This window comes from Drosophila eugracilis, unplaced genomic scaffold (genome assembly GCF_018153835.1).
Source record: "Drosophila eugracilis isolate 14026-0451.02 unplaced genomic scaffold, ASM1815383v1 contig_2088, whole genome shotgun sequence".
Classification (NCBI taxonomy): Eukaryota; Metazoa; Arthropoda; class Insecta; order Diptera; family Drosophilidae; genus Drosophila; species Drosophila eugracilis.
The window spans coordinates 1,707,798-1,735,527 of NW_024572964.1; the positions used below are offsets into that span (position 1 = coordinate 1,707,798).

General features: G+C 39.9%; 2 protein-coding genes across 3 annotated transcripts in view; one reads left to right on the forward strand and one right to left on the reverse strand.

Annotated features, from left to right (window-relative positions):
- Window positions 1–339: 339 nt before the first annotated feature.
- Window positions 340–2,512, reverse strand: LOC108102788 (dynein intermediate chain 4, axonemal). Its single transcript, XM_017207949.1, has 3 exons — window positions 2,330–2,512; window positions 610–2,267; window positions 340–556 (listed from the first exon to the last, which is right to left on the reverse strand). The coding sequence occupies exons 1-3, from the start codon at window positions 2,510–2,512 to the stop codon at window positions 340–342; spliced, it is 2,058 nt and encodes a 685-aa protein (XP_017063438.1).
- A 2,102-nt stretch (window positions 2,513–4,614) lies between these two features.
- The window catches only part of LOC108113584, a 59,935-nt gene continuing 36,819 nt past the window's right edge, over window positions 4,615–27,730 (forward strand). For both annotated transcript variants that reach the window (XM_041817940.1, XM_041817941.1), the window contains exon 1: window positions 4,615–5,130. In XM_041817940.1, coding sequence (XP_041673874.1) covers window positions 5,082–5,130 — 49 coding nt within the window. In that variant the 5' untranslated portion in view covers window positions 4,615–5,081. The remainder of the gene's footprint in view (window positions 5,131–27,730) is intronic.

Genomic DNA, 27,730 nt, shown 5'->3' on the forward strand with positions numbered 1-27,730 from the left:
TGGTTTGAACTTGGTGGCTATCGCATGCTCAAGGTGCTGGAAGCCATCTTATCCCCCGGGCTGTATTTTGAATTTCAAATGCAGGTGATTGATAAGACTGGGGTATGAGTTAGTTCCGATAGGAAAAAGGCCTCAAGGTGTTAGCCAAGTTGAGCTTCAATGTTTAAGTGGCTTTGTGGCCATATCATGTAAGCAGTTGTGGCTAGAGTCGTAGCGACCCATATAAACTAATAACGTTTTTGAATATATATTTTGAAATACAGTTTCTTAAAACTTTTAAAAAATATTTATATAGTTCTTATTGTAAAGCATATTCTTGTTCACAGCTTAGGACTATTATCAAGCTCTGGTTTGCATCTTTCCTCCCGGATAGCCGAAGTATCCAACGCTCTTGACCTGCTTGCGGAGATCCGGCTGCATGGACAGGGCCTTGAAGATGGCTCTTTTGAGCTGCTTGTACTGAAAGTGTGGTGGGAATGGCATGTCCTCAAAGGACAACATGAGCAGGTTGCCAGCTTCATTTCCCACGGCCAACGAACGACCACAATGGGTGAACCTGGAATGCAAATCAATAGTAAATTATCTAGTAAAATGGTGAATGGATAGTACTTGAAGGTTGTGTAGAAGATATCAGCATCGATTACGGTTGACGACACCGGCTTCATGGTGCTGTTGCGCAGATCCCAGATATCCACAGTGCTTCGACTGAGAGAGACCAATATAGTGGAGTGGGTTCGGCTCCATCGGGCGCAGTGCACCGGAGAGAGGTGGTGTTGGAGCGTCACTATGGGTAGCAGGATTCCAGCTAACCAAATTCGAATGCACCAGTCACTTCCGCAAGTGAGGTAAAGCCTTGGAGACCAGGGTGAGAACTCCATGCAGCCGGCCGGACCGTCATGGACCTGTCTCAGTTCCATGTGCTGTAGGGGGTAATTCGTAGAGCACTTGTACATTGTTCCCTCGTCGGTCAGGACATAGTAAATATCAGCGTGCACGGGATCAAGCACTATCTCCAAGCATTGGGGATGCCTGTTGGCCAGTAACGAAGCCGCCGGCGGCTGTCGCTCAATGGGAATTCCCTCTAACTCGCCCTCCGCCCGCTGCAAACGCTGCTGTTCAAATCCCAGCATATTCGGACTGTTGATCAGCCGGTATTTTGTTACAGCTCCCGCTTGCGAAGTGGCCAAGAAGGGTGTGATGTGGGGGTTCCTGGATCCAACATCTCCCTCAAAATATATCCATTTTATGGCCGTAACTGGTTCAAAATGTGGTGAAGATGAACGTTGAGATACAGCTAATGCTGGGAGATCCTGACTAGAAATATCCCTGACCTCGACGCCTCCATTATGAAGACCAATGGCTAATAACTGAGGTTGAGTGGGGGAAAACTCCACCGTGACGACGGGAACTTGATAGTTGTAACGCCTCTCCGGGTTAACAGGGTTCTTGATGTTCCACACATAAACCCATCCGGATCTTGGCAACTTGCTGACCTTGCCATGGCTATAGACCCCGTAGGCCACCGCCATTATGTCACCATTACTTGGGCAAAAGGTTACATCGCTCACTGCCTGATGAACCTTGGGGTTGGATGAAGGTGGACTCAATCTCCACAGGAGTCCTAAGCGGTATTTGAACTTCACATCCTCAGCCAAAGGATCTGGTAGTGCCATATTCCTATACCTCCGCTGTTGAGGCTCAAAAACGTTGCTGGCCAGGATGCGCATGGTCAACATTAGAGCCAGTCGAAACCCAGGAAGACTGTTGATCCCCACGAACTGATCTACTCCGCCTACGTGATATGTGGTTATCTCCATCTTCTTCTCGCCCTGAACCTGGACACTCGTGGTGGATTTCTCCAGGTCAGTATAGGTGTCGTACATTTCAAAGTTGGAGACATAGGAACCCATCTGGGCAGTGGTCAACCGTTCGGTGTTTACCAGCCTGGATTTCATCAACGCTGTCATGGTTTGTGTGTCTGCATCCACAGATCTCCGTGTTTTATCCGTTCCAGCGAGGAGCTCCTCGTACTTCTGGTTATCTTCCATCACCTGGCGACCCTCTTCCGTGTCCGCCAAAGCGGTCATGCTGCGTCTTTCGAATAAAACCACTATGGGAGTCTTTCGGAGTAGTACTTTGATGAAGGGCGTGGCTGGCGGTCGAGCAGAGGGAGCTGAACGGGCAGACGCGGCCGGCTCCTTTAGGTAATTTGGTTCCTCTAGAGTGGGAGACATAGGCTTGTCCAGCTGCAGCTTGTAGAGATTGATCTGTACGAAAGGGATATGTGAGTAATGGTATATTTGGATCTTAGGGATATGAAAGGACCCACCCCCAAAGCGATGTCGTCTAGAGAAGCCCTCATCACGCACTTCGTCCGATACTCTGGAGTCCGCAGCTTTTGCATCTGCTGATGCTCCACTTCAGGAGTCTTCATCAGCGGATGATCCTTGATCATCTTGCTCAGCTGCTCAAAGTCCGCCGTGCGGTAATCCTTCCTCAAAGGCCGGGACATTTTTCTCGAATACTGGAAAGGAGCGCGTGCCGGCGTTTCCCCAACTTGTTTATTGCGGGTGCAGACATGGCAACACAATAATATATGGGTACTATAACTACCACGAGTCAGTTGCATCGGAGGGTGCTTCATATTACCACATGGAGTTCCATTAGCGGTCTTACACATGGCTGCTCTCTTTGCATCCATAAATATTTATAACACATATTTTAAATCACGCAACCAACATGCATAATAATTAGGTGCAGATGCAAACTCGAAATGGTTGTGGTAGGTAGGAGTTAGTGAGTTCGAATTGTACAAAAAATATGTCGTTATAGAAGAAATAAATTATACTAAAAAGTTTCTGTGGTCTAATATCTATTTAGATCCATTTCATAAATATCAAATCACAACTTCCATGAAAACCTTCTCTGAAAAGTAAACAAATCATTAAGTTGCTGCTGTGACCTGTCACAAGAAAAACCCCCGGACCGGTGAAAAGAAAAATAACAAGCTAGTTCCAACTTCAATCTACAAACTGGCAACAAATGAAATTCGTATTCCAATTAGACGCGTACCAAAAGCAATTTGCCGGTGCGATGGATATGTGTACATATATATGAGAGTAAAGGGTCTTTAATTCCGCCACATAGCCCGACAATGGCCGAAAGATGAGCTGGAAAGGAGGAAGCACTTGGCCGAATGTACGACTTCGAGCGGTAAGCCATGCAGTACAGACAAAGAAAATGTTTTAACTTATTAAAGATAAAATCATATATTTGAAACATATCTTATTTTGAGAAGACTTTAACATTCTTTTTGGTAACAATTACTTATTTGTTTAAACATTAATTTAAATATTGATTACAAAGAAGTATAATTTGTGTTAAGTGCAGATATAGAAGAAGTCGAAAAGAAGTTGCTTATGTTAATTTGGCTTTATGCTTCGCTACGCTGATTCGCTTAATGAACAGGCAGCAAATGGGGATGAGAATGAGGGTGAGAGGGGGCCAAAGTGGGGAGATGGCCAAGTGCAACATGTCAAATGGAGGGGCAACCGGGCAAATGATGGCCCAGCAGAACAAGCTGTGGTGAGTTTGGGCCAAAGCAGGAACCGTCAACGCATCAAAGCGTTAAGCAATAAATGTGCAGGCAACGAAAAAGAGTTAAGACCTAAATATGTATATCCAAGAAAGGCTAAAAGCAATAACAATGGGTTGCGTGCATTATGAACTCTGCACGAGCCAACGATCAGCAGTTGCTGTTGTTGTTGCTGCTGTTGGTTAATGATATTGTTGCTGTTACACATTTTGGAGCAGCAACAACCAGCGAAATTCACTGAACCGCCACCAACGCAACGCCAGCTGCGACGTCGACTTCGGCTGCGGCTGCGGCTGCGCAGTTCCTCACTGAACTAACCTGTCCATCTTCCAGGTGCCAAAGAAAGCATCTCAAGACAAACAAGTGTCATGTTTAGTCAACAAAATAATACTAGAAGTTCCAACAAAACTTTACTACTGATAAACAAGATATTAAAAATAATGATATTTAAAAATAATAATCATTTTGTAATGGCAATTTAATTGACTTGTCACCTTGTAGACAAGCAAACAGCTTTTAATGCAGCCAGTTTTTAGCCATGTTTACAAACTGCTTGTGAAATAATTAATATTTTTTGTCGCCACATGATTCTGGGCCCCATATGACAGGTTTAGGCCCTGTCCAAGACCGATTCAAGGGAAATAAAATGCTCGTTTTTTACGAACATCTAATTGTGTCCACACCCTGGAAACCCATAAAACCCTCGTTGTTTATCTCGATCTCATACGAGTGTATGTCGTTCATTCTCATTCATATCGGTTCGGTTTTTACACCTGTTTTATGTCCCCACTGGCCCCAATGTGCGATGGGCAACGCCGACTTCGACTTCGACTTCGTCTGAGCCGCCGACTGCGACGCCTCGAGTTTTGGTGTAACATATTTTCTTTTTCGTTTTTATTGTGGCACGGAGCGTGGAAGACTAAAAAAAGAAGCGGCGGCGGCAGCGCTTAAGCCGAGCTCGGAGATTTTTTCGTAACAGAAAAGCGACTTTTTATTCGTTAATTAACCGTCGAGCGGGCCAGAAGTCCGAGTTCGTGAGCTCGAGAGGAAGGGGCGTGAAAAACGCTTAACGGAAGTGCAGAAACCGGGTAGTTAATTGAGCACACCTCAAGCGACTGGGTGTTACCTGACACTCCATTTGGCAAAAACAAATCGAAGTCGCTCCATATACATAACTTTCTTCAGAAAAGCCGGGTGTTAATGTCTCAATTTGTCGTGCGACTTTGGCAACTGCAGTTGCCTTCCAACTCTCAGCCGCGTTACCTTCGCCATCGTGTGAGCTTGTGGCGCGTGTGCCGAAATCTGGGGAACTCGGATTCTTAGTGAGTGATTCGAGATTTATGCTAATCAGTGGCGAGAATAACTAACGCTCCGGGCGTCAAGCGTTAACAGCATTTCGCAATAGACCCCAATAGACACCCGCATAACCTGAAACGTGCTCACATAACGAAACCAATCAGCAGACAGATCTTATCAGGCCCGCAAAATGTTGTTTTGGAAGAGGCGTCTTCAGCGATCGAGCAGCTCTTCAAGCAGTAAGTCCAACTATCTCACATAAGGTTCAAAGACCACGCCTCCAACGCCCACCTGGCAGTGGAACTGGGATTGGGCAAGAAGAAATATGATTTCGCCGGGCAGGTGAATTTCGTTTTCAACCCGAACCCGAATGTTTCGTCTGGCCTCACACTTCGATTCGTCTCATCTGCATAATTTGCATCTTAAAAATTATTTCTGACTCCGATTCGGTCTTGTTGTGGCCACCGACTGGTTTATTGATTTTACGATGGTGATTCCCTTGCCCAAGATCGCGAGTGAGCCGAAGATCATAAATAAACCCTGCTGGGCTGTGTCACCCACAAAAGACCTGGACAAATACAAATGAGAGCGAGAGCCCCGCGGGACATGAATAATAGCTCATATCTCATTATCAAAATTCTCACCGAGGTGTTCCCTTTGTGAATGATGCTTGCCAAAAAGATTTATGAATGGATTTAATGTGTTTAGCATAATTATGCAGATCACCGCAGCGGAGATAATATCTCACTAAGGCGGGGACTGGCTTTAACTCGGAGAATAAACAGCTTGAAGGCAAGAAGAGCTGCGAAGATTTGACAGATTCACGATTAGTTGGATAAAGACTTGAGAGGTTCGAAGGGCTCAAAGTATGCTCAAATTTCCTCAGAAATCTTGTTTTAACTACGCTTCTCTGCCAGCAATAATATTTCCTCACATCATTTTAAGTTTGTCAATACTTTGCGGTTAGAGTTGACTTAAACTTAAAGTAAATTTTTGATATTACTTGCCTTACTTTTTCCGTTAACTTAACTCTTTATATATCATGTTATGAAAGCTGTTGATGTACATAATGCTATGGGCATTGTTCCCTTATTAACATTTCTTTCATCTTGTGAAAACCCAAAGCCCCAAGTTAGGTGTCATAACAGATTTGTCCCGATGGTCAACAAGGTGTAGCCGAGAGCTAGCATCTCCAAGGAACTCTCTGGTGCGTCGGATTCCCCTGCCTTGAATTAACCCTTTCCCCCACATTTTTGTGGTTGCGCCTGCGCTTCTCCCATTTCATTTCTGCTCCATAACTTTCCAACTAAGTGCCGACTATCTGTCTGAGCCGCTGGAGGTGGGGTCTGCGTTCTTGCTGGGGTTTTATTTTGGAGAACATGACTTTGACTTGTGGTAATTTGATGTTAATGACAATCATCAGCAGCGACACAAATAATAACAACAGAAGACAAGAAAAGGTAGAAGTGATATCCACACCGCCGCCATATAAACATAGTGGCAGTCGGTGGCCCCTCCTCCTCGGCCACGGAGCACGCTTAACACGATTCCGGAGATCTCAGCCAGAGACATTTTTATGTGCGTTCCGTTCCGTTCCCGAAAGTCGTGGCCTATAATCGGCTTACCCAGAGTTCTCATCCCCTCTCCACAGTTGACACTTTTGGCTATTTCGTCCATTTAGGCATTCGTGTTATTAGTTCGTGCCCAGGGTCTTCTGTTTTCTGTCCGCTCCTTATGAACTCCCCATCAAGTTGCTTGTTTTATGGCTTCTTGTGGCCCAGTCCCGTATTAAAAAAATGAGTTCAGCGTTTTGTTGTGACACTTTAATGGCCTGCCCTGGCCCTTTCCCCTCGAGATGGTTATCAATATTACAAAATAGTTTTCGGTCAGCTTGGTCGAAGCGTGCTGGATGGGATTGGAATGGTAAGAAGGCTGGAGGTTCTAAGCCTTAAGACTGTGCTCAAGTGGAACAGTTTAAATTACCATAAATTGTGGTTTCCTAATTTTGTAAAATCAGTTACATATTGCTTCTCTTACTCTGATTTCGCTGCCTCCAAATAAGAACAGATTTTAATCAAAAATAATAGAATTTGAGAGTAGTTTTTTATAAATTCCATTTGCAAATCTTTCACTTAGCTTCTTTAGTTTTTTAGGACACCACATTTCATAAGTGGTTTAATTCCCATAAATTCCATTTATAGATCTTTCACTTTACCGCTCCCCTGCCTGCAAAGCCCACTTCCAAGTTCTTTGGGTCAGTCTCCCCCGCCATCTGCGCACATTCCGCGCGATGGAGCCTCGAAAATCGTCTGCAAATTGCTCATAAATTACATGAAAAACCGTCGCAATGCCAAAAGCTGCACCTACACCATCATTATCAGCTTGTAAATAAAAAGACTTTATCAATCGTTAAGCCGCGGGCGGAGGCTCTCGATCCGGAGCCGGTGTCCGGGATCCGAGTTCCCAGATCCATGGAGCTCCGTTCCGATTTGGGCCCCGAAAGCGACTCTCTCACCTAATAACATAAAAGTTGTCAGAGGGAGGAGATGAGATGAAGATGGAGCGAGTGCAGGCGAAGGTGGAACCCCAAACCAATACCATTACGAGTACCGGGCTGAGTCCCAGGCTCCGCTGCGGTCAAGTACAAATATTTTTATTTATGATTTTACAGATCAGCATATTGCTCAATAATTTCACCGCAACGGCAACAAAATAACTTTCAAATTACGCCTGCCGAGGGATCCTCGCTTAAGTGCGCCAATTTTGAGATTATTATTGCCGGCTGCGTATGCAGATAATCGTGACCTGAACCTTAAGGACGGGCTGCCCATAATTCAACCAGTTCGAAATACCAAGAGCGAAATTACCGGCACTGTGGCCAGGCCGGGATTATCGCGCCAAAAGTGCTGGTAGATAAGAGATGGGGACCAGCCCCTTAACTTATTTAATTACTCTATTTGGGTTAGTTGTGGCCCCAAAAAAGTAGTTTGTTTGTCTGTTAGGTTAGGATCAGCACGCTCTCGGTTATTTGGGGCAGCTTAATATTTTCCCATAAATTATTCGGGGCTAAGAGAAAATTACTTTAAAATTTATGGCCCCAGAAGAGGTCCGACCCGGCATCTTACACGCTGATTTGGCCCTTTTATTTTCGGCAGGCTGGCTGGTTTCTCTCTTTCGCAATCGAGGTCTGGCTCCGAGGATCTGAGAACAGGTATAGTTCGTCGTGGTGCCCTGGCTGCAATGATATCCGCGTTCCGAGGGGGCGGGTCCCTGGAAAGTTCGCACGATTGATGATCGACTGGCCACTCTGGGCCAGTCCGGGATGGAGTTCCAGATTCAGATTTAGGAGCCCAGGGATCCTCCGATGACGCCGTCCTGTCACTGCACTGACATCGCCGTTTATGTAATTACCGCCAGCCGCTCTCCGATCACAGAGCCATCCCGATCCCAGCAGATCCCACCCGATCCGATCCAATCCGATATGATCGCGATCGCACACACAGCTTTAGCTGCGGTTGGGGCCCAGCTTGTAATTATTTTCTACTTAATCTTCATCACATGTGAAACATGTCGAAAAGTTAAGCGCTCGGCATGAGGCGTTGCCTCCACTCCGCGGACCACTCCCCACTGGCCATTGGGAATGGTGCATTGTCGGGGATGCATTTCATCGGATTTCACTTGCACTCGCGCCGAGTGGAACTTCCATGGCCATTTCCAATTGCTAATGACTTCAGGAAATTGCCAGAACGGGAACTACGATTTTGAGGAATTTATTAAACGAACTCTTCCCAAATTTCACGCTTGTCAGCGGGCTTTGGTGTGAATTTGGTTTTAAATTGGAAACCAACTCTGAGGAGGGGCTAGTCTGGAAGTGTTTTTACAATATTTAAAACTATCATGTCATACCATTATTACAGTTTATCTTAAAATTAGCACACGTACGTGCATGCTTTCAGATTATATGTTGAGATATTTACAATCTAGAGATGCCTCCAATCCGAATAAGATTTTGAGATACGGCTGATACACCGGATGATATCTCTGTCGTGCTCTCAAGCCCCCACAATAATTTATTCGTTTTTTATGATATGACATTTCGGCTGCAAGTGCATAATAAGCGCTTTTTTATTTCCTCTGTTAAACGAGCGAAGAGCAAAGCTTATAAACATGCATTGTGCCCCACAAAGAGGGCCACAAAGTGGCATGCATGGGCATTCGGGAGATCACGTAATCGTCTGGCAGTCACATGGAACCGTGAGCATCCAATCCCAATCCCAGCCTGGAAGTGCAATCTGTTATCTTTCACTGCCTCCCTGCTGGGCAAAGTGAAAACGAAATGGGCAGTGTGCGTGCAGCAGATCACGCCCCTTCTCTTGCATCTGCAAGTGCATACCAACTATATATATGCTATATAGGTATATATCAGGTGGATGTCGAGCGTCTCACATGCAGATGAAGGAGCCGAGATTTGGCCGAGGGTGGGTCAACCTCTGACCGAATTTCCAGCGATAATTATCGGCTGGCGTGCAAATATGCGGAAAGAACGCTCGCTGGGCATTCGCATTCTGCTCGGTCGTGTTTTCGAATCTCTCGCGCTTTAAATGGAACTAATTAAATTCGGACTCCGAGAGCGTTGAATTTCATGTGTGAGCCCATAATTGGGGCTTGTAAAGCCGCCGGGAAACGCCCACAACAACGCATATGGAGTTCCCGACCGATTTAGCTCTAATATACTGCCCCCTCTCCCCAATCTCAGCTCCCACTTTGCACTGATTTAGTGTCATATAAAGTTGTAAGTGAAGATTATGTTACCAGAATTAATTGCAGCCAAGGTGAAGGTAACCAGGCTGGCATGGGAGTGGAAACGAGGGCAGGGTCCCTGGAGAAAGAGAGACTGCGTCCCCTTTGTCAGACCCATTCTCCGCCTCCACCTCCATCTCCGTCTCTGTCTGGTTCTGGTTTGTCTTTGTACCTCCGCCTGTCTTCCTGCTGACAGCACGTGCTGAAGTTGTTTCCCCCTCTCCAAGTCCCTGCAATGGGTATCCCCTGGCCCTGTCTGGGCCTGTGAGTTTTCTGTCAGTGTTGTCAAACAATAATGGCTGAAAAGAGCCAAGGGAAGGCCACTAAAAAGCTGAAATATACTTAATATAAGTGAACTCTAAACCAATAAGAGCTAAACCCTATTCCTTCTGTAGGAGGATTGAGTTGCTTTAAAGAAATCTGATTAAAGTAAAAGCTTTAAATGTAGAACGTCGAGAAATATATAATAAACCCATAGCCAAGTCAGCATCACTACCTACTGATAATTTTTATAATTTAATTGACAAAGTGACAGGTTTACTGAGAGTGGTTCGTGGAAGCCTTAAAAAAGCAGGCAATTGAAGCGATATTGATTTTAGGCCCACACATGCGAGTACTCCGGGGATACGGATACGGCCATGATATGGACTTCTCGGCTCGTGTACTTCATTTAAGTGTCGTTTGGCACCAGGTCGGCTACTCAACCTCTGGGGATGGGCCGTAAATTGAGTTCCAGCGGGGGGCGCAGCAGGATCCGGAGTCGGTTGTCTCCTTCGTTGCAGGTGTGCGCCCGGCTGGGATTTAATGTCATTTCCAGGGGTTGGCACACTCCCGGCAAATTGCTAACAAATTATGGAATTCCACAAATTTTGATTTGCATAAAAGGAAGCACGAAGAGGATGTCTTGCAGGAAGCCCTGCATTGTGCTTTAAGCCACGATGGGCTCACTCGGCCATGTCTTATAATATAATAATATCCCTAACGTGGCCTTTTGTTGGAGCTGCTCAGCAATTCAACATCATTGGCCATGTGCTGCCGGCTCAGTTTCCATTCTCCATTCTTCAGCTGCTTGGCATTCCGTTTGATGCACATTAGATAAATATTCCATATTTCAATGCTGGCCAGCAAGGCAAACAGACCGGGCTTGTAAGGATTTGCACTGCGAGAATCAAAATGCTACATGACGGACGAATTGGTACCAAAATTTAAAACCCCTATACTTACTTTTAACGTTATTGTTCTGATTTTTTGCTGCGAGAGCTGAATTAGTGACTAAAATATAAAAAACCCATATATTTGACAGAAATTTGGAATATTACTTGCGGTTTTCCAGCTCTATCTTGGTCAAAACAAGACTTACAGCCAAGAGAACGACTGTTTTGTGCTGCTAACGACCATCACTTACCACCCCTATCACTCGTTTTTCGATTTTGAGAAAATTAATTTTTGCTCAAATTTCGCATTTTTATAAGGGGTACCATCATCAAAATTTGCGAAAAATTGAAAAAATTGAAGTGTCCCAGATTTGAACGCAACCCAAATGGGAATGATAGCAATCAAATTTCGAGGCCTACGAGATATGACATTCCATGTTTGGACCATTTTTGGCTTTGTAATGAATAAAATACTGATATTTTAGGCTCGAAATCAAGTATACGCCCTTTTGACAGCAGAGAGACAAGATTTTTTTACGTTTTTTAGCTGTAACTTTGTCAAAACAAGCGGGACGGCTCAAACAAAGACTTTTTTATGCAGCTGACTATCAAAACTTAAAAACCCTATACTTACTTTTAACATTATTATTCTGTTTTTGGCTGCGAGATGTGATTTTATGACTAAAATATCAAAAAACCATTTTATTGACAGAAATTTGGAATATTACTTGCAGTTTTCCGGCTCTATCTTGGTCAAAACAAGACTAACAGCCAAGAGAACGACTGTTTTGTGCTGCTAACGACCATCACTTACCACCCCTATCACTCGTTTTTCGATTTTGAGAAAATTAATTTTTGCTCAAATTTCGCATTTTTATAAGGGGTACCATCATCAAAATTTGCGAAAAATGGGAAAAATTGAAGTGTCCCAGATTTGAGTGCAACTCAAATGGGAATTATATCAATCAAATTACGAGCCCTACGAGATATGACATTCCATGTTTGGACCATTTTTGGCTGTGTAATGAAGGAAATACTGATATTTGTTCGGCAAATCGGGACAGATTGATTTTCGCATTTTTTGTAAGGGGTAACAATAGAAATTTTTGATGATACTTGACTAGCTACACCATTTTTTGGCAGTGCACATGTGAGTATGGGGCAACAAGCTGCACACTCATATGTATTTGCCAACAGCAACTAAACTCAATCAAACAAATATTTGAGATCCGTTTCAGTGTGCAGCTCTGGGCCAATGTCCTCTCTCTTTCGCCCCAACTCGCCCCGTCTCATTCTGTTCACTATTCGCTTGTTAAAGTTGATTTTATGAATATTTAACGGACTGCAGCAGCCGCAACAACAACAAAGGCAAATAAAGTTAAACTAAAATAAAAGAACAAGAGCCAGGCGCGCTTTCAATATGGAATTAAATGCAATTTTTAGCCCACTCTGAGTGGGTGGCTCGGAAAATTCTGCTATTTAATGGGTCGGCGAGTGGAAAAAGTGAAAAATAAACGACAGGTTTTCCTCTTGTTTTCTCACTTGCACTCACTTCGCATCTCTACGTTTTCCATTTTCATTTCCACCTGTGCAAAGTGAATTTAGTTTAAATGTAGCATAACTCTTAGGGAGACCTTGACAAGGGTTTCCCCCACCCCGAAAGGGAAACCACCCACCATCATAATTATGTATGAACGCAATTAAGAGGGGTGCGCACTTTACCGGGGATTTTTCTATCCCAGATTGGAGCTACGTGCTGGGAAAAACAATTACCATATGGCCCAGCGACTGTGGGTTTCCGTTCCCGATCCCCGATATCCCTGCCTGCCACCTTAGTTATGTAATCCTTTTCCTAGCCGTCAGCAAAGTTGTTGCAGAAATTGTTTAGATTTTTCCCCACATGCATTGCGCATACGCCTTTCCTGAGTTTTCCTCTGTTTCCATTTCCCGGCTTGCTTCTTATTTTAAACTCTTTTTTTTTTAGCACTGTCTTGGTTTTATTTTTGATAATTCCGTTTTGTTGTCTTGCATTCCTGAGCGAAGCAGTAAAAGCGAGTGACGGTGGGGCGGATGCAAAGCGGATTTTGTGGAATATTTGATGGCATGGAAATGTGTTCTTGACTCACTGGCAGAAAAATAAGTCATAAAATATTTGTAAATTCCTTTACTGCTTGACATGTGTCATAAGAAAAAGGTTATTCTGGATATTCAAGGACTTAGTGGCTATTAAAAAATCTCTAACTATATCCACTCTGAAAACGATTCCCTCAAAGCAGATAGCCAGAGCGATGAAGTGCCAGGGATTCATTCAAGTGGCTTTTAATCACCATTGTATAAGGCACCCCCTCTTCCTCCACTTCAGCCCCAGGATGACCCCACAGCAACCTCAGCCATAGAAGCAACCAAAAGAAGACCGTATGACAGGGACTCAAAACAAAGGCAAAGGCGGAACTCGCAAAAAAAGGGGAACCAAACGCGTGCCTCACTGGGGATCTTCTTTTTCGTACTCCCTTCGAGAACGGGCGGGCTTGGTGGTCGGGGGACTTAGTCATAACAGAAACAACAGGAACAACAACGAGCTGGCAAGATGATGAGAAACTCGAGCGTCAAGCAGGCAGAAGCTTTAAGCCGCTAAATTGTATCGGATTACAGAAAATTCCGAGCCACGAAGCTGAAATTCCTGGCCCGCAGGCGGGCAATCCTTCCCAGCAGGCTGCCCTTCCTCTCAAGTTCCGAAACCCCAGTGCCTAAACCTTTCAGGGGCGGAGCTAAGGGGGATAAACTAAATACTGTAAAGTGATGAATGTGAAAGGTGTTAATATCGTCCCCCTTCAAACACCTGTGGCTACGCCTATGTACCCATCCCATCCCCTCTGCTCGCATTGCAGTTGGTAATACCAACTTGGTATGTTAATGAAGGTGCTTCAGTCAGCAGCGGGTTAAGGAACAGGGGCGGGGGAAATGGGAAGAGGAAAGTGGAGCCGTAGTGGGTGTCGTCCTCGACAACTAAAAAATGGCTGCAGGGCGGGCTGCATAGAAACGGATCAGGGAGAAAAGGAAAGATGACACACAAGTGCAAGCCCGCTGAACCCGTGAACTCCAAGTATCGCGGGGTATCCCAGGGCAGGAGCGGAGCGGTGGCTGTCGGAATTATGGAAACCGGCACAACAGGCGAGTCTTAACACAGTTTCCCCAGCACGAACATTTAAGCAAAGACAATCGATGGCCACGGATGATCGGGAAGCCAAGGGAAAACCAAAAGAATCGCGAAATTGCAGACAATTTGCCTAATTCGCGTTCTGAACCTCCGGAGCAGCTCCTCCCCTCCCTCCACAAGCTCCCTCTCGTTTAGAACAGGATGAGCCGCATTCCCTTTCCCGTTTTCAGGGGCAGCACACCAAAATCACTGCGGTTTTTGGGCCTCAGCTTAGGTAACTGCAATTATTGTTTGCGGCTATTCAATTGCCTCGCCCGTTTCCCGGTCGTCCTGCCCCCTCAGACGGCCCAAATCCTCTCCAGACCCCTCAGCATTCTGCCCTCTTTGCCGGGCCTGGCACTTCGGTTCAATCCCAGTTTCGGTTCGCGTTTTGCAGTCAGTCATCATAAGGTGAGAATATAATAGCGCACTCGTGAGATGCGTGACTGCAATTGCCCCTACGCCCGAATCTGGCTAGGTACAGTGGGCTGAATTCCATATTTTGTGGGTAGAATATAAGTGATTGAATAATTTATTATTAATATTTTTAGCGCTCTAACTATAATAATTATATTATTAAAATTAGAAATCAACTTTAACTTGAACAAACTCTTCATCTATCATTCCCACTGTTTCCCTCTGAGTGACTGGGAATTGTGATCTTGGTTTTGGGATCCATCTGATAAGCAGCCCAAACAAACAAATAATAATGCACGATTTGTGGGCCGCGGCGGAAATTTGGCTCGGATCTGCTCCGGCTTTGCCGTTTTTGCCATTTGATTGAGCAGCGCGCGCTTGCCCTTAACTAATTGAGCTTTATTGTGGGAGGCGGGACGGGCACTGGGAACTGGGAACTGCAAACTGGAAGCTATGGGATTCTCCAACTCTCCGATTCACAAGCTCTGAGAAACTCCGACCGCAGACGAGTTGCTGGACCCTGTCTTCCTGTTCCATAACTCTCTGGATCGGAGTTTGGTTCGGTCTGTCATTTAATTAAAAATGAAAAGTTCTTGGTAAGAAAAGGTTCCGCCAAAGCATTTTGCGGAAAATTAAAAGTTTTCCCTTTTATTTTCGTTGGTTTTTTCGTTTTCGTTGTTGTTGTCCTGCGTGGGTAAAAAGTCACATGTGAGCAGCAGATTTTTGTACTTTCAGCCTTTCAAGCTGTCTGTGGGGTTCTGTCAAGTTCTTTTTTAAAAAGGCTGGGAATGCTTTTAACTTTTGTTATGAATTCTGTTCCTCAAATGTCAACGCCAATGAAATTAATTTAATTTATGAGATTTAATAGTTTTTTATAATGCGGATTACTAACATTTAGACAGTTGATAACTTTAAAAACTTGTGCAGCAAATAATATATTCATTGCATCCATTAGCAATAAGCCACAATGGAGTTAGCCTTTATGACTTTGGAACTGCGTATTATAGCATCGCATTTTCCATCATAATATTCCCTCGGCCGGGTTCAAAGTTCGACTTCCTAAAACTTTCCCCTCTTTCGGTTTTTGCCATGTCAACTTCGGCTTACAATCCTTAAAAATTGCACACAAAAAAGCGACGACATCAAAGTCATAAAATCAAAATAAAAACTTTTTGTTTCCAACGCAGCGAGAAAAGGGAAAAATCTGAAATATTAAAGTCGAGTCGAGTCGAGTCTATTAAACTTTTTTCTTATTGCCTCGCATGAGCGAACTTTGGCCATGTATAAAACATATGATTTTTGCTTGATGGCCCCGCGGGCCAATTTATGTGTAGAACAAATGGCTGGCAAACAAAGCATCCAGAAGGGTGGAAAGTGGGGGGATCCTGGGAGGAGTCCTGCGAGTCCCGGTGTCCTGGCAGGATGCGGCTGCTCATGCTCCGGCTCTGGCTCCGGCTCCTTGTCTTCCTCCTCTAATAAAATAAACCTACAGCTAGCAACTTGCCTGCGGGCTGTAAATTTGAGCGCCTCGTGCAGACATAAATTGTGTGTTAAATACATTTTATGCGTTTGCCAAGGACCTGCGTTTCCTTTGGTGGAAAGTCAGTGAGGCTGCAAACGTAATCAAGGTCGGTGCCACCCAGTGACCCACCTTCCCTGCTCACCCACTGCCATCCACAGCCATTCCCCTGTTGACGTTACTCCGGGCAACGTTATGATGTATGGCCAGAGTCAGCGGCAGAGTTTGCCTTTGCTGCGTACAACGTGTCGTATGCGTATTATTAACGCACGTAAGTCGCTTGGCATCCTTTTGCCTTCTGGAAATACTCCACCTCCACCTCTCCTTCCCCCTACTCCGACAAACCCTTGGTAATCCTTTGGCTGCTCCTTTTGTTGTTGCCAAGGCACCAGCTGAGCATACACATGTTTGTGTCACATTTGGACTACGCTTTCTTGGCGAATTTCCCCCTTTCACCCGGCAGCAGCTTTCTCCTGTTTGTCTGCTCGTTTTGGCCCCTCAGCCTGGCATTTCCTTTGTATATTATAAAGAAATTTGTTCTGACTTGTTGTTGCTGCTACTCCTTTTGTCGAAGATGTTGTTGTTGTTTGCCTGTCTTACACGGGAAATTTAGAAAAACTTCTTTCGATTTTAATCCAATTAATGCTGATTTCCTAAAGGAAAGCAGATAGCTTAAAATCGGTTGCTAAAGTTATTCACTTTTGTTTTTTCATTTTTATGTTAATGAGTCATGTTTATAGATTTAATTAAAGATCTCTAAAGTTCGTCTAAGTTCTAAAAAACTTTTTCTTTATTTTTAATCCAAAACCATTATTTAATTTTTTTTTTAAATTTTTAAATCCCTATTTTTTAGTGGGGGGGGGGGGATTTTTTTGTTTAACAAAGGGAGGAGTAGTACTTACACTTCGCCCACTTCCTTGCCTCTCCTTTGCCTCCTCTTGGCGCGGCAAAGCCGTTTATTATCTCTTTGGGTTGGAATTGGTTTGTTTTTTTTTCCTTTTTTTGTTTTTTTTTTTTTTTTCTCTTCCCCCTTTTTCTTTCTTTTTTTCTTTTTTTTCCTTTTTATTTTTTTTTTTTTTTTTTTTTTTTTTTTCTTTTTTTCCCTTCTTTTTTTTTTTTTTAAATTTTTTTTTATTTTGTTGCGCCATAAAAAAAAAAAAATTTAAAAAATTTTTATATGGGAGGGGGGGGGAGAGAAAAAAAAAAAAAAAAAAAAAAAAAAAAAAGTTTTTTTTTTTATTTTTTTTTTTTATTTTTAAAAAATAAATATTTTTTTTTACTGAGTCAGGTATTCTATAAAGATCCTCCCTCCATTGGTTTTCTGGGAAGACGTGACCCTTTGCTATCCCTTGGATGAGTCCACCTGAGAACTCACCCCTACCCTCAAGTGTGCGCTCAGGTGTTCTTGTGCGGTCGAACTCACCCCAACCCTCAAGTGTGTGCTGATATCTGCTTGTACGGGAGGTGTAAAAATTTATTGTTAAGCGTTTTAATGAAAAGTTGCAGTTTTTAACTTACAATCGTATAAAGCATACCACTGGAAAGGGCTTGAAAAATGCCCAATGAACCAAACACACTTTTTTTTTTTTTTTTTTTTAGTGAGGGCCTATATTGAGACCCCCAATTACCGAAATTTTTGCCTTTTTGGGGTAGGTAGTGAGCACTTGGGGCATCGGCGAATGGGCACTCGCTTAAATGGCACTCGGGGAAAAGGGCCTCCCCCACTAATTGGCCGCCCGCCCCCGCGTATTTATAAAAAATTTTTTTGGTGGGTTTTGGCTGAGAAACCGTTTTCGGGTATAGGTCATAGGAGTCCAAGATCATTACATTACGTTTGTAATTCATTCCGTTTTCCCCAAGTGCTCACTACTACCCTAAAAAAGGCAAAAATTTCGGTAATTGGGGGTCTCAATATAGGCCCTCACTAAAAAAAAAAAAAAAAAAAAAAAGTGTGTTTGGTGTCATTGGAAAGCATTTTTCAAGCCCTTTCCAGTGGTATGCTTTATACGATTGTAAGTTAAAAACTGCAACTTTTCATTAAAACGCTTAACAATAAATTTTTACACCTCCGCGCACAAGCAGATATCAGCACACACTTGAGGGTTGGGGTGAGTTCGCACCTCCACGCACAAGCAGACCTGAGCGCACACTTGAGGGTAGGGGTGAGTTCTCAGGTGGACTCATCCAAGGGATAGCAAAGGGTCACGTCTTCCAGAAAACCAATGGAGGGAGGATCTTATAGAATACCTGACTCAGGCGACACATACATACCGAGTATCAGTGCATACAAGTATTTAAAATTTTAAAATCAAGTCAGCTAAATGTAAAACTGATGTACTATAATCAGCCTATGTCCTATGTTCTAGCTACTTTCAGCTTAAGGCCAGAAATTTTTAATTGCTTCACGATCGAATGCAAGTGCTGACAACGTGGTTACAAGTAAATATATATATAAAGGTAAAATGTTTATTTCATAACGATTGTGCATGACCGTTTCCGATTCCTTTTAAGTCTTAAAAAAAATATTTATTGCAATTGACGGTGTTCTGACCGTTACTTCCCACACACCTGTATTTACATTCGTGGAACCCTTGGGCATCGTTCTTATCAAGTGAACATAGAAAGGGAAAATCTTTCTTACACGGAGATTGTGCACGAACTATCCCGCTGTCCGTAGAAACCATTAAATGGAATATTTACTACACTTGTCATTTTCCTGACCAGTCTTCCGCACACACCGATATTTACTTTCACTGAACTCTCAGGCCTCATTATCATCATCCGTTAATTTGTTCGCCATCCTTGTCTTCCTTATCCTTCAATACCATATGACTGGCGTCCGGGGCTCCTATGTATACTCAAAACCAATACGATTGGTTCTAGGAGTAAAACATACCTGTATGCACTCCCTATTGGTAACATTAGGTGAACATAGTCTAGAGACTATATAAATGACACCACTCAAATTGCTCAGAATCAGTTACTCAAAGGCCTCAGAAATACATCACTATGGATCTTACTGTTGAATTTTATAATTCTTTTGAGGCTGATAAGACCCTCGTTAACCAACCTTTCGATATAAACGTTAAAGTTATCGGGTCAGATGAAATCGATGACCAGGACTCCGATGTGGAAATTATTGAAGATTCTGAGCCGGACTGCGCATTGGATCTCGATGATGAAGACACCGTGGACCGATACCTACGAGAAGTATTCGAACCACCCTCATCGTCAACTCAAACCACTCCATCAGAATTGGATTCTTTAGGCTTTGAAGACTTTCCTATGGGTAAGGATACCCAGGAAGTTCTAAGAAAACTTATTCTACTTGAACAAAGCGAAGAGCAATATAAGAATATGCAGTGTGCTCAAACGTTTGATTTGAATGAGTCTGAGCCTAGCCTGTTTCCAAATGATGATCACATTTTTAATGAGATAATTGAAAATGAACCGCAGACAAAATATAAACAACTTATGGATGACGGACAGGATAGTGTTTTAATGGATGTTCTCTTAAGATTAGATTTCTAATATTTGTATATTTGTCTTAAAACATTATGAAATAAAAACACGTTATATAAATTCAATATTTAAAGTTTTTGTTCTTTATTAGATATTTCTCTTTCGTTTTATTTATACTTTTTAATTCAGCATCGTGCATCAATATCATGTGCATATTAAAATCGTCTCGCAGCCAAAATTTCCGAACATCAGTACAGAAATAACAGTAGTAATAAAAGGACTTTGATTTTGTATAGCTAAAGTTGTGTACTTTTAAGGTATGAACTTTTAGACTGTTGCGCGTAGTAAAAGATTTTGATTCCGAGCATAACTCACAATGAAACTTGCCCATTTTGATGTGAAACTGAACTGAGTTTTTTTTTTTAAAAAAATACATCTATTTTAAAGAGTTTTAAATGAAAAATTTTATATTATATACTTTAACTGTGTTGTGGTACACCTGTATATAATATATACATATATATAGTGTGTACATGAAAGAGTGAAATAGATATATTTCTTCATGTATAAAAGACCATGTAATTCATGTAACAAATTAGTATTCAACGACTAGTGACTAGAACACCACGACTCCAATCTCTAACCAATCAAAAATGGTATATAAACATTTCTTTATGTATATAATCCTTCCTAATCTACTTATTCCTTATAGGATTTTTTAGAGACCCTAAATGAATCAAAACCTGTTATTGGTTATACGAAAATTGAAGATCTATGTATTGGGTTTGATTATAAGATCACCGGATGTAAATTAAGGAAAACACCTTATGGAACTAAAATATGCCTTTATTTAACCAATAAGGAAAATGAGGATATTTGGATATTTCTACCAAAAAGTTATGTAAACAAATTTTCTACTAAGACACCATTTAAGAAATTGACTGAGAACGGAATTTCTCATATGGTATATAAAGGAAAGGATCCCAATAGATATAGCTGTGCTCAAATTGAATTTATCAGTAAATAAATGAAGTAAATAAATGAAGTAAATAAGAAATTCCCCTTATAAAAGATTGAATTTCTTATTCCAAAATCAGTCTTAGTTCAACCTTAACAAGTTACAAGTCTTACAAAAATGCACGCTAAACAAATTGAAGTCTTCTTGATGCAGTTTGAAGACATGTTATTCGAGCAACACCTCAGGAGGCTTGAATATTTAAAAGCCACCCTTGAGGACTTAGCGGAAAAGGAGTTAATACATTCAAAGTTTGGATTCCACTACAAACTTTGTCCTTGGAGTGATGAAGATGCTACATCTGGACCAGACACATGTCAGTGTCATATGCTGCCGATATTAGAAGACGAGGCCCTTAATATTATGCTTAAATATTATAAGTTAAACCAGAGATTGTATCGCTCAGAAACATTAAATAAACTCAACTAATAATAAAAAAAATTTTATTTACTTTTTGAAATTTTTCTTAAACATTTTAAGTATTTGTTTATCATTATAAGTAAAGTCGTTTTTCTTGAAATTTTTCAGGAAGCACTTAAGTGATTTATTTCTACATTTAAAAAGTCCGAACAACATACAATAATGACCACAGGTGTTAGAAAAATATCCTTGTAGTTGTTGTTTATTAAAAAAATATTTATGGGCGTTTGATCTTAAAAATGTTATGAATTCCTTTTTCTGCGGATATTGACCATATGAATCGAAAAATTCAGCTGACTTAGGGCTATCAAAATAGAAGGCAATCCAATGAGTTCCAGGTTTATCTGATGGATCGGTATTCGCAATAATAAGAGCCGGATACTTTTTTATAGTTTCAGGTAACTGGTCCGAAGGGAAAACTCCTTTAAAAATCAATCGTGTTTTTGCATGCTTTGATAGCAAATATTTAATTTGTAATGTATTCATGTTAAAGGAGTAATCGTATGTTTCTATGCTTATCAATATCAATCATGGAATCGTATTCGCAGTACACCAGACAAGTAACTGCTTCAGTAAGTGGTTCAGAGAATCTTCCTTCGATTCGTATAGTTCCTTGGGTTATTAAATTCGCACAAACACTCGAATTTGAATGATCGGCAGTTAGGTCAAAAGCCAATATAAAACTGTTTGTGTCAAACATTTCCTTTGTAATTTGCAGACCACGATCATAATGTTTTATCCCACTAGATCTGAATAGCATATTATAGCCCCGTGAGCTCTGAACATTTTCACCATTCGAGTAATCAAACTCAAGAGCTTGAGAAGGAACTTGAACTCCATTCACCAATAAGTTAAATCGTTGAATTTTAAAATGTTCAAAATGAAATGGATCTAAACCACGGTTTCCTGAGTATGAACGGTTTTTAACCATACAAAACGCTAGAAAATTGGGTAGCTGTCCAATAACTGCATTGTCTATAGATAATGTATTATTTCCTGGGTATATTGTAAAAGATTTTACTTCAACCTTATTGAAAGGGTATATAGCATTTTTGGTCTGTAAAACTCGATGGTGAGCCAATAAAATGCTTGGGTTAACTGTTATATGATTCATGAAAAGTTGAGCTTCCAGTATCTTTAAATTTGACTCAGTACCAGTTTCCATTAAATAAAATGCAGTCTTTTCAATATTAAAATTAATTCTTAAATCAACATTATTTACTAGTAGTTTTGGTTGATTAAATATATCGCCGTGGATTTTTCCGAAAAGTTCCACCTTATTACTATTTTTAAATAAATTTTTAAGCTTTAGATTGGTATCTGGATAAACATATTCGCCTGCCGTTATTCGTCCAAAATTCGGGAAATATCCTTGGGAGGCTAAGTGACTTTCTGAGGCATCACTTCCATAGTTTAAAACTGTTTGCAAATACGATCTATAATGATAATTATTATCACTCTGCGATACTAATATATTATTTAAATAAACTGAGGAACTTCTAAATATAGAGTGTAAGATATTGTTCACTACACCGACATCGTTTCCTACAATGCCGGTACTATCACTTTTTCTAAGTTGCACAACAAGTCGTAAATAAACACTTGATAGGTCTCGATATGTTTCACCATTTCCTAAACAGACAAATTCTATTGATGATGCTCCGTCTAAAGAAGCAATTGGATTATATGAAACTTCTTCAGTTCTTATAATGGAACTTTGCGTGGGATGTGGTGCAAACAAATCCAGTTCACTCTTCATGCATTCGATATGGTTATTCATTTTGTCTTAGAAAAAATGTCGCTAATATTTAATTTTCTTATAGTTCTTTTTCGTTTATGATGCGGTTTGGTTTGTTTACGCTGTTGCTTGGATGTTAAATGATGTCGTTTTTTTCTGGTGCCTCGCTTTTTATTTCTTTTTCCTTCCCCGTTTTGGAATCGGGTTATTTTATCAATTGCTCTATCTGATAAATTTTTCAAAGCAATTTTGCTCTGTTCTTGCAGGATATTTCTTAAGGGCTTTCTCCCGATTTCATTGATTACAGCCTTTCCAGTAGCAGCAGCCTGACTTTTTATAGCAGTTATACCCGAAAGAAAAAGTGGTTTGATATAATTAAAAAGACCACTAAAAAGTTCCCGATTCCTCGTCCTTGTTGAACTATTCGTGGTGATACATAAAGACTTCCAATATTGCTTAAACCACCCCCACATTGGTTTAAATAGTATTCGTGATAAGATTTCACCATGATGACTGTTTTTATTATGAGTAAATAATTTTTAAGCCCGTATTATTTATAGACTTTACAACGTCCTTCTTCTTCTGAAATGTAGAGTAACAAAAATCGGAACTGTTGACGTTTCAAATGGAACCTTATATCCGTTTGAATCAGTAATTAGTATTGAGATTTCATTTGGTGACCATATATCCAAAGGATAATATTCAATGTTTTTAAATTGAATATTTTTTTCTTTTCCATTATAATACATTACTCGAAGACAACGAGGTTTTTTACAGCCTACAGATCTAGGTTTAATTATGTCAGTATAAATAAAAATCAACCCATTTTCAGGTGTTTTTGAATCAACGCTTACATTTTTATATCTAAATGTTTCAGCATTTACTAAGCTAACAAATTCCGTTTCTTCACGTATTGGAATTTCTTTATTGGAAGTTTGATTAATATAATTATTGAGATACATGTCTATAATGCCAACTTCCCAATCATCGTTCATGTCTTGTGGGATATTTACAATGTTTGTAAATGCACACTTTACGTTATCAGGAAATACATTTAATGAATCATTACTGAGCAATGTGATAAACATTTCATCTAAATTCCCCATTTTTATTATTTAAATTAAGCACTATTGATAAGAAATCCAACTGATTTTGTTTTTTCCTATTTGGTTTTTAGCACGAACCGATCTCATTAATTTTTCACGTCCAGACACATATTTAAGATCTTGAAATGGATTTGAATCTATTTTATATTTTTTCAGCTTTACCCTTAATTTACGTTGTTTATCATTAAGCTTCACTTTTGTCACTGCTCTTCTTTTAATATCTTCTTTATCGTCTAAAAAAGAAGTATCACTTAATTTTCGCTTATCGTCTAACAACTTTGTCCGTTCCTCGGTCTTAAGTTCTCCTTCATCACTATCAGTTGTTAAATTTGTAAGGACTTCATTTTTTGGTAATTTTTCTTCATATTTTATTATTGATTCTGAAGTATCAGGTTTTGCATCATTCCAATCTAATATTTGAGTTTCATTAATTCTGCTAGATATAGGGGTTGATTTTGAATCAATATTTCGAAAGTTAAATGATTTATTACGTTTTTTGTTTTGGTAGTAGCATAATTCTTGCCGTATTTTGATCCATTTGTCATAATCACTTATTTTATTGTTATTCAAAATTGGTAAAAATTTTATATCTATTAGTTCACTACCCCGGTCATTGTTTACCAGTTTTTGGTATGCGTTGGGATGCATTAGAACTACTTTGCTTAAGTTATGTTTATTTTTAATCATCTTTTAAAATTTTTCCAAAAATTCCGGAAAGCAATGAACTGATTAAAATAGGTAGGAAACCACCCTTCTGAATAAGAACTTTTCTCTTAGAGCTTAGGGTACGCTTTGGACATGAGAGATATCGCAATGCATTTTTATACTTTTTAAGAGCATTAAGATGTGATTTTGTAACTTTATGATTGCCTTGTAATGTGTTTAAAACAATCTCTACTAATGTTTTTACGAGGTCACTATCACTATTACTTATAATTGCCTTTCGAAGTTTATTGTTGGCCTTTTTGAGCACATACAATAAATGTTTGTTCGCTTTCAAGCGATTTAGATTCTTTTTGTAAACCATTTTCGTCTGAAAAGCACACGGTATATTCGGAATTAAAAATATCCGTTCTAAATCTTAAAAGATCGTTGATTCCTTGAGTAAGATCAATAAGTAAATATCCGTGTGGTTGTTCCGTTACTTCCTTATATATTCTAAATAACTCAGTTGGATTTTCAGGATAAATTTGTCTTGCTAAACATTGAAATTGTAGTTTATCACGAGGGTTTTTAAACATCACAATATATTTTGTGTTTAATGATATGTCTCGGGTATGCGATGACTTATGGAATATATTTTGAGTTACAACTATTACAGATAAATTCCTATGATGTGATCCTTTTGTAAAGAGCTCACATACATTTTTATTAAAAGCCCCCATCATCAAGTCATCCAATATTAAAAGAATGGGTTCATTAGTTTCGTTTTCAATTACATCAGGAACCCCTTTATAGTACTCAACATTATTAAAGTTTGGCTTAGCACTCTCCTCTCCATAACACCAAATAATTCGATTTATTGAAGTATTTAGCAAATCATTCTTCTTGTTTATTAAGTTTTCCAAAAAAGTGGTTTTTCCTGATCCTGATGGTCCGCAGATCAACATTGTAAAGGGATGTATAAACTGCGTAAACATTTTATTTATTTTTATTTTTTATTATATTTGAAATAGATTTTTTATCTTATCCTTAAACTACATTAGGTTTATTTATGTTTTTCCTGATCGCGTTTTTTAGAGCAGTTCTTCTCGAAGTGAGTATCAGATCCACAATAATTGCAATAAATCAGTTGTGTGTATCCCCTTTTGCGCGGATCATTACCAAACAAACCCTTGAATGACTCCATTGTATAAGACAACTTGTAGGTTCAACTATTTATTTATTACTGAAGCTTAAACATACGTTATAGTATTACAATATACTTCGTAATTTGAGTTTTCCAATATTACAAATAGCTTAAACAAATTATTTAGGGAACATCGTAGAGGAAATTTTGTCTTATGTATTTTACAATTGGTGAAAAAATTGGGTAGTTGGGTTAAGCTTCTTCCGATATCTATATCGATTATGGTCGCTGACAAATACTTTGATAAAATTTTTTTTTTAATTTCACCACGAACAATAATTGAACTATACTTATTGAGTGGGGAGAGAATTTCTTCTAGGGCTGTATACGGTATATCTCCAGCGGCCCATTCCAAACCATTTATATTTTGTTGATTTAAATGTTGCTGCTTAAGAGTTTCCTTATCCAATTCTTTTATGTTGAATGGCGGTTTGAAATGAAAGAAATTTGGTATAACCGTTCCTGCTGGCATGAATGCAAGCTCCTTGACAAAAACTTGTTTGTTGTTTCCAAATAAATATTGAAAATCAACAATAACGCTTGAATTACGATCTACAGTGTTCATGATGGTTTGAAATTTTGAACTGGACTGAGGGTGTACATGCGAAGGCCTTTTCCTTTATATACCGGACAGATTAGAATAAAGTTTTAGTTAAAATAAAGTGCTCTAACCAAATAGACATGTGTGTACCGAAAAGAAATAAAACTCCACGAAAGAAACAGGACCATGAGGTCATTTTTGGATTCGAATACTATGTTGTACATAATTTAAAGTTGAAATGTGGTTTATCCACTTCTAAAAAATTTATGCCTATGATCTGGATGCAGCAAAGTAAAAGTAATTTTGTTGGATTTGATAAAGACGAATGGATGCAACTTCTCACATATAAGGAATATATTCAGTTGAAACTGGACCAGTATGACTTCTTGATGCCTGACACAATTATTGATAACCCCTGCATGGCATCTATGAAATGTAATTTTAGATTTAGGAAATCTGATAATCAGTATGTTTTTGTAATTAATCAGTATGGTAACAAAATTGAGTTTGACTCTGAGTCCTGGAGATCCTTACTAAGACTTGGTATATTTTTTACAACCTTCCTATGTTGGAATTCAATATTACGACAACAAGTGGTATATCTTTACTATAATCATATTATTCCTAAGTGTGTGTCATTACAAAAGTATGACATTCAGTTAGCTGACTTAGAGGGTTCTTTCGGTAAAGATGTACAAATAGATTTAACACGATTATGTTTTGAAATTTCGAAAAAGATGCGTAACGAATTAAAAAGAGATGTACTTCTATATAAGCAGTCCATATTAACTAAGCAAATATCACTATCAAATAAAAAATAAAACAAAATAAAATAAATCAGCAACCTAAAATGAGTAAACAACAAGTTGTTGATGAAATTCACAAACCGGCACGCAAAAACTTTTTGCGTCGTAAATTTGTTCAGAAGGGGATTAATGATACATGGCAAATTGATTTAGTTGAAATGATACCCTTTAGGAAAGAAAATAGAGGGTATAGATATTTATTGACTGTTATTGACACATTCTCAAAGTATGCATTCGCTGAAGCTGTAAAGTCAAAATCCGCACTGGATGTTACAGAAGCAATGAGAACTGTCTTTAAAGCGAGCAAAAGTAAACCAAAGAATATTCAGTCAGATCAAGGAAAAGAATTCTTTAATTCAACATTTAAAACATTAATGAGCACATTTAATATAAATCATTATCACACTTTCACACATCTTAAGGCTTCAATATGCGAGCGTTTTAATCGAACATTAAAAAATCGCATGTGGAAAATGTTTAGTATGCAAGGAAATTATAAATGGATTCATAACATAAAATATCTTGTAAACCAGTATAATCATTCATATCACCGAACCATTAAAATGAACCCTGCTGATGTTTGCATTAAAAATGAGGAGTTCATTTTGAAAACGGTGTATAATTTCCCTAAAGTTTTTCCAAAACATAAATTTTCTGTAGATGATTTTGTTCGAATAAGTAAATATAAGGGAGCGTTTATGAAGGGATATGAACCCAATTGGACAACGGAGGTTTTTAAAGTTATAAAAGTTAAGTCTACATATCCAGTAACATATGAGCTTCAAGATTACAGAGGCAACTCTATTGATGGGTCAT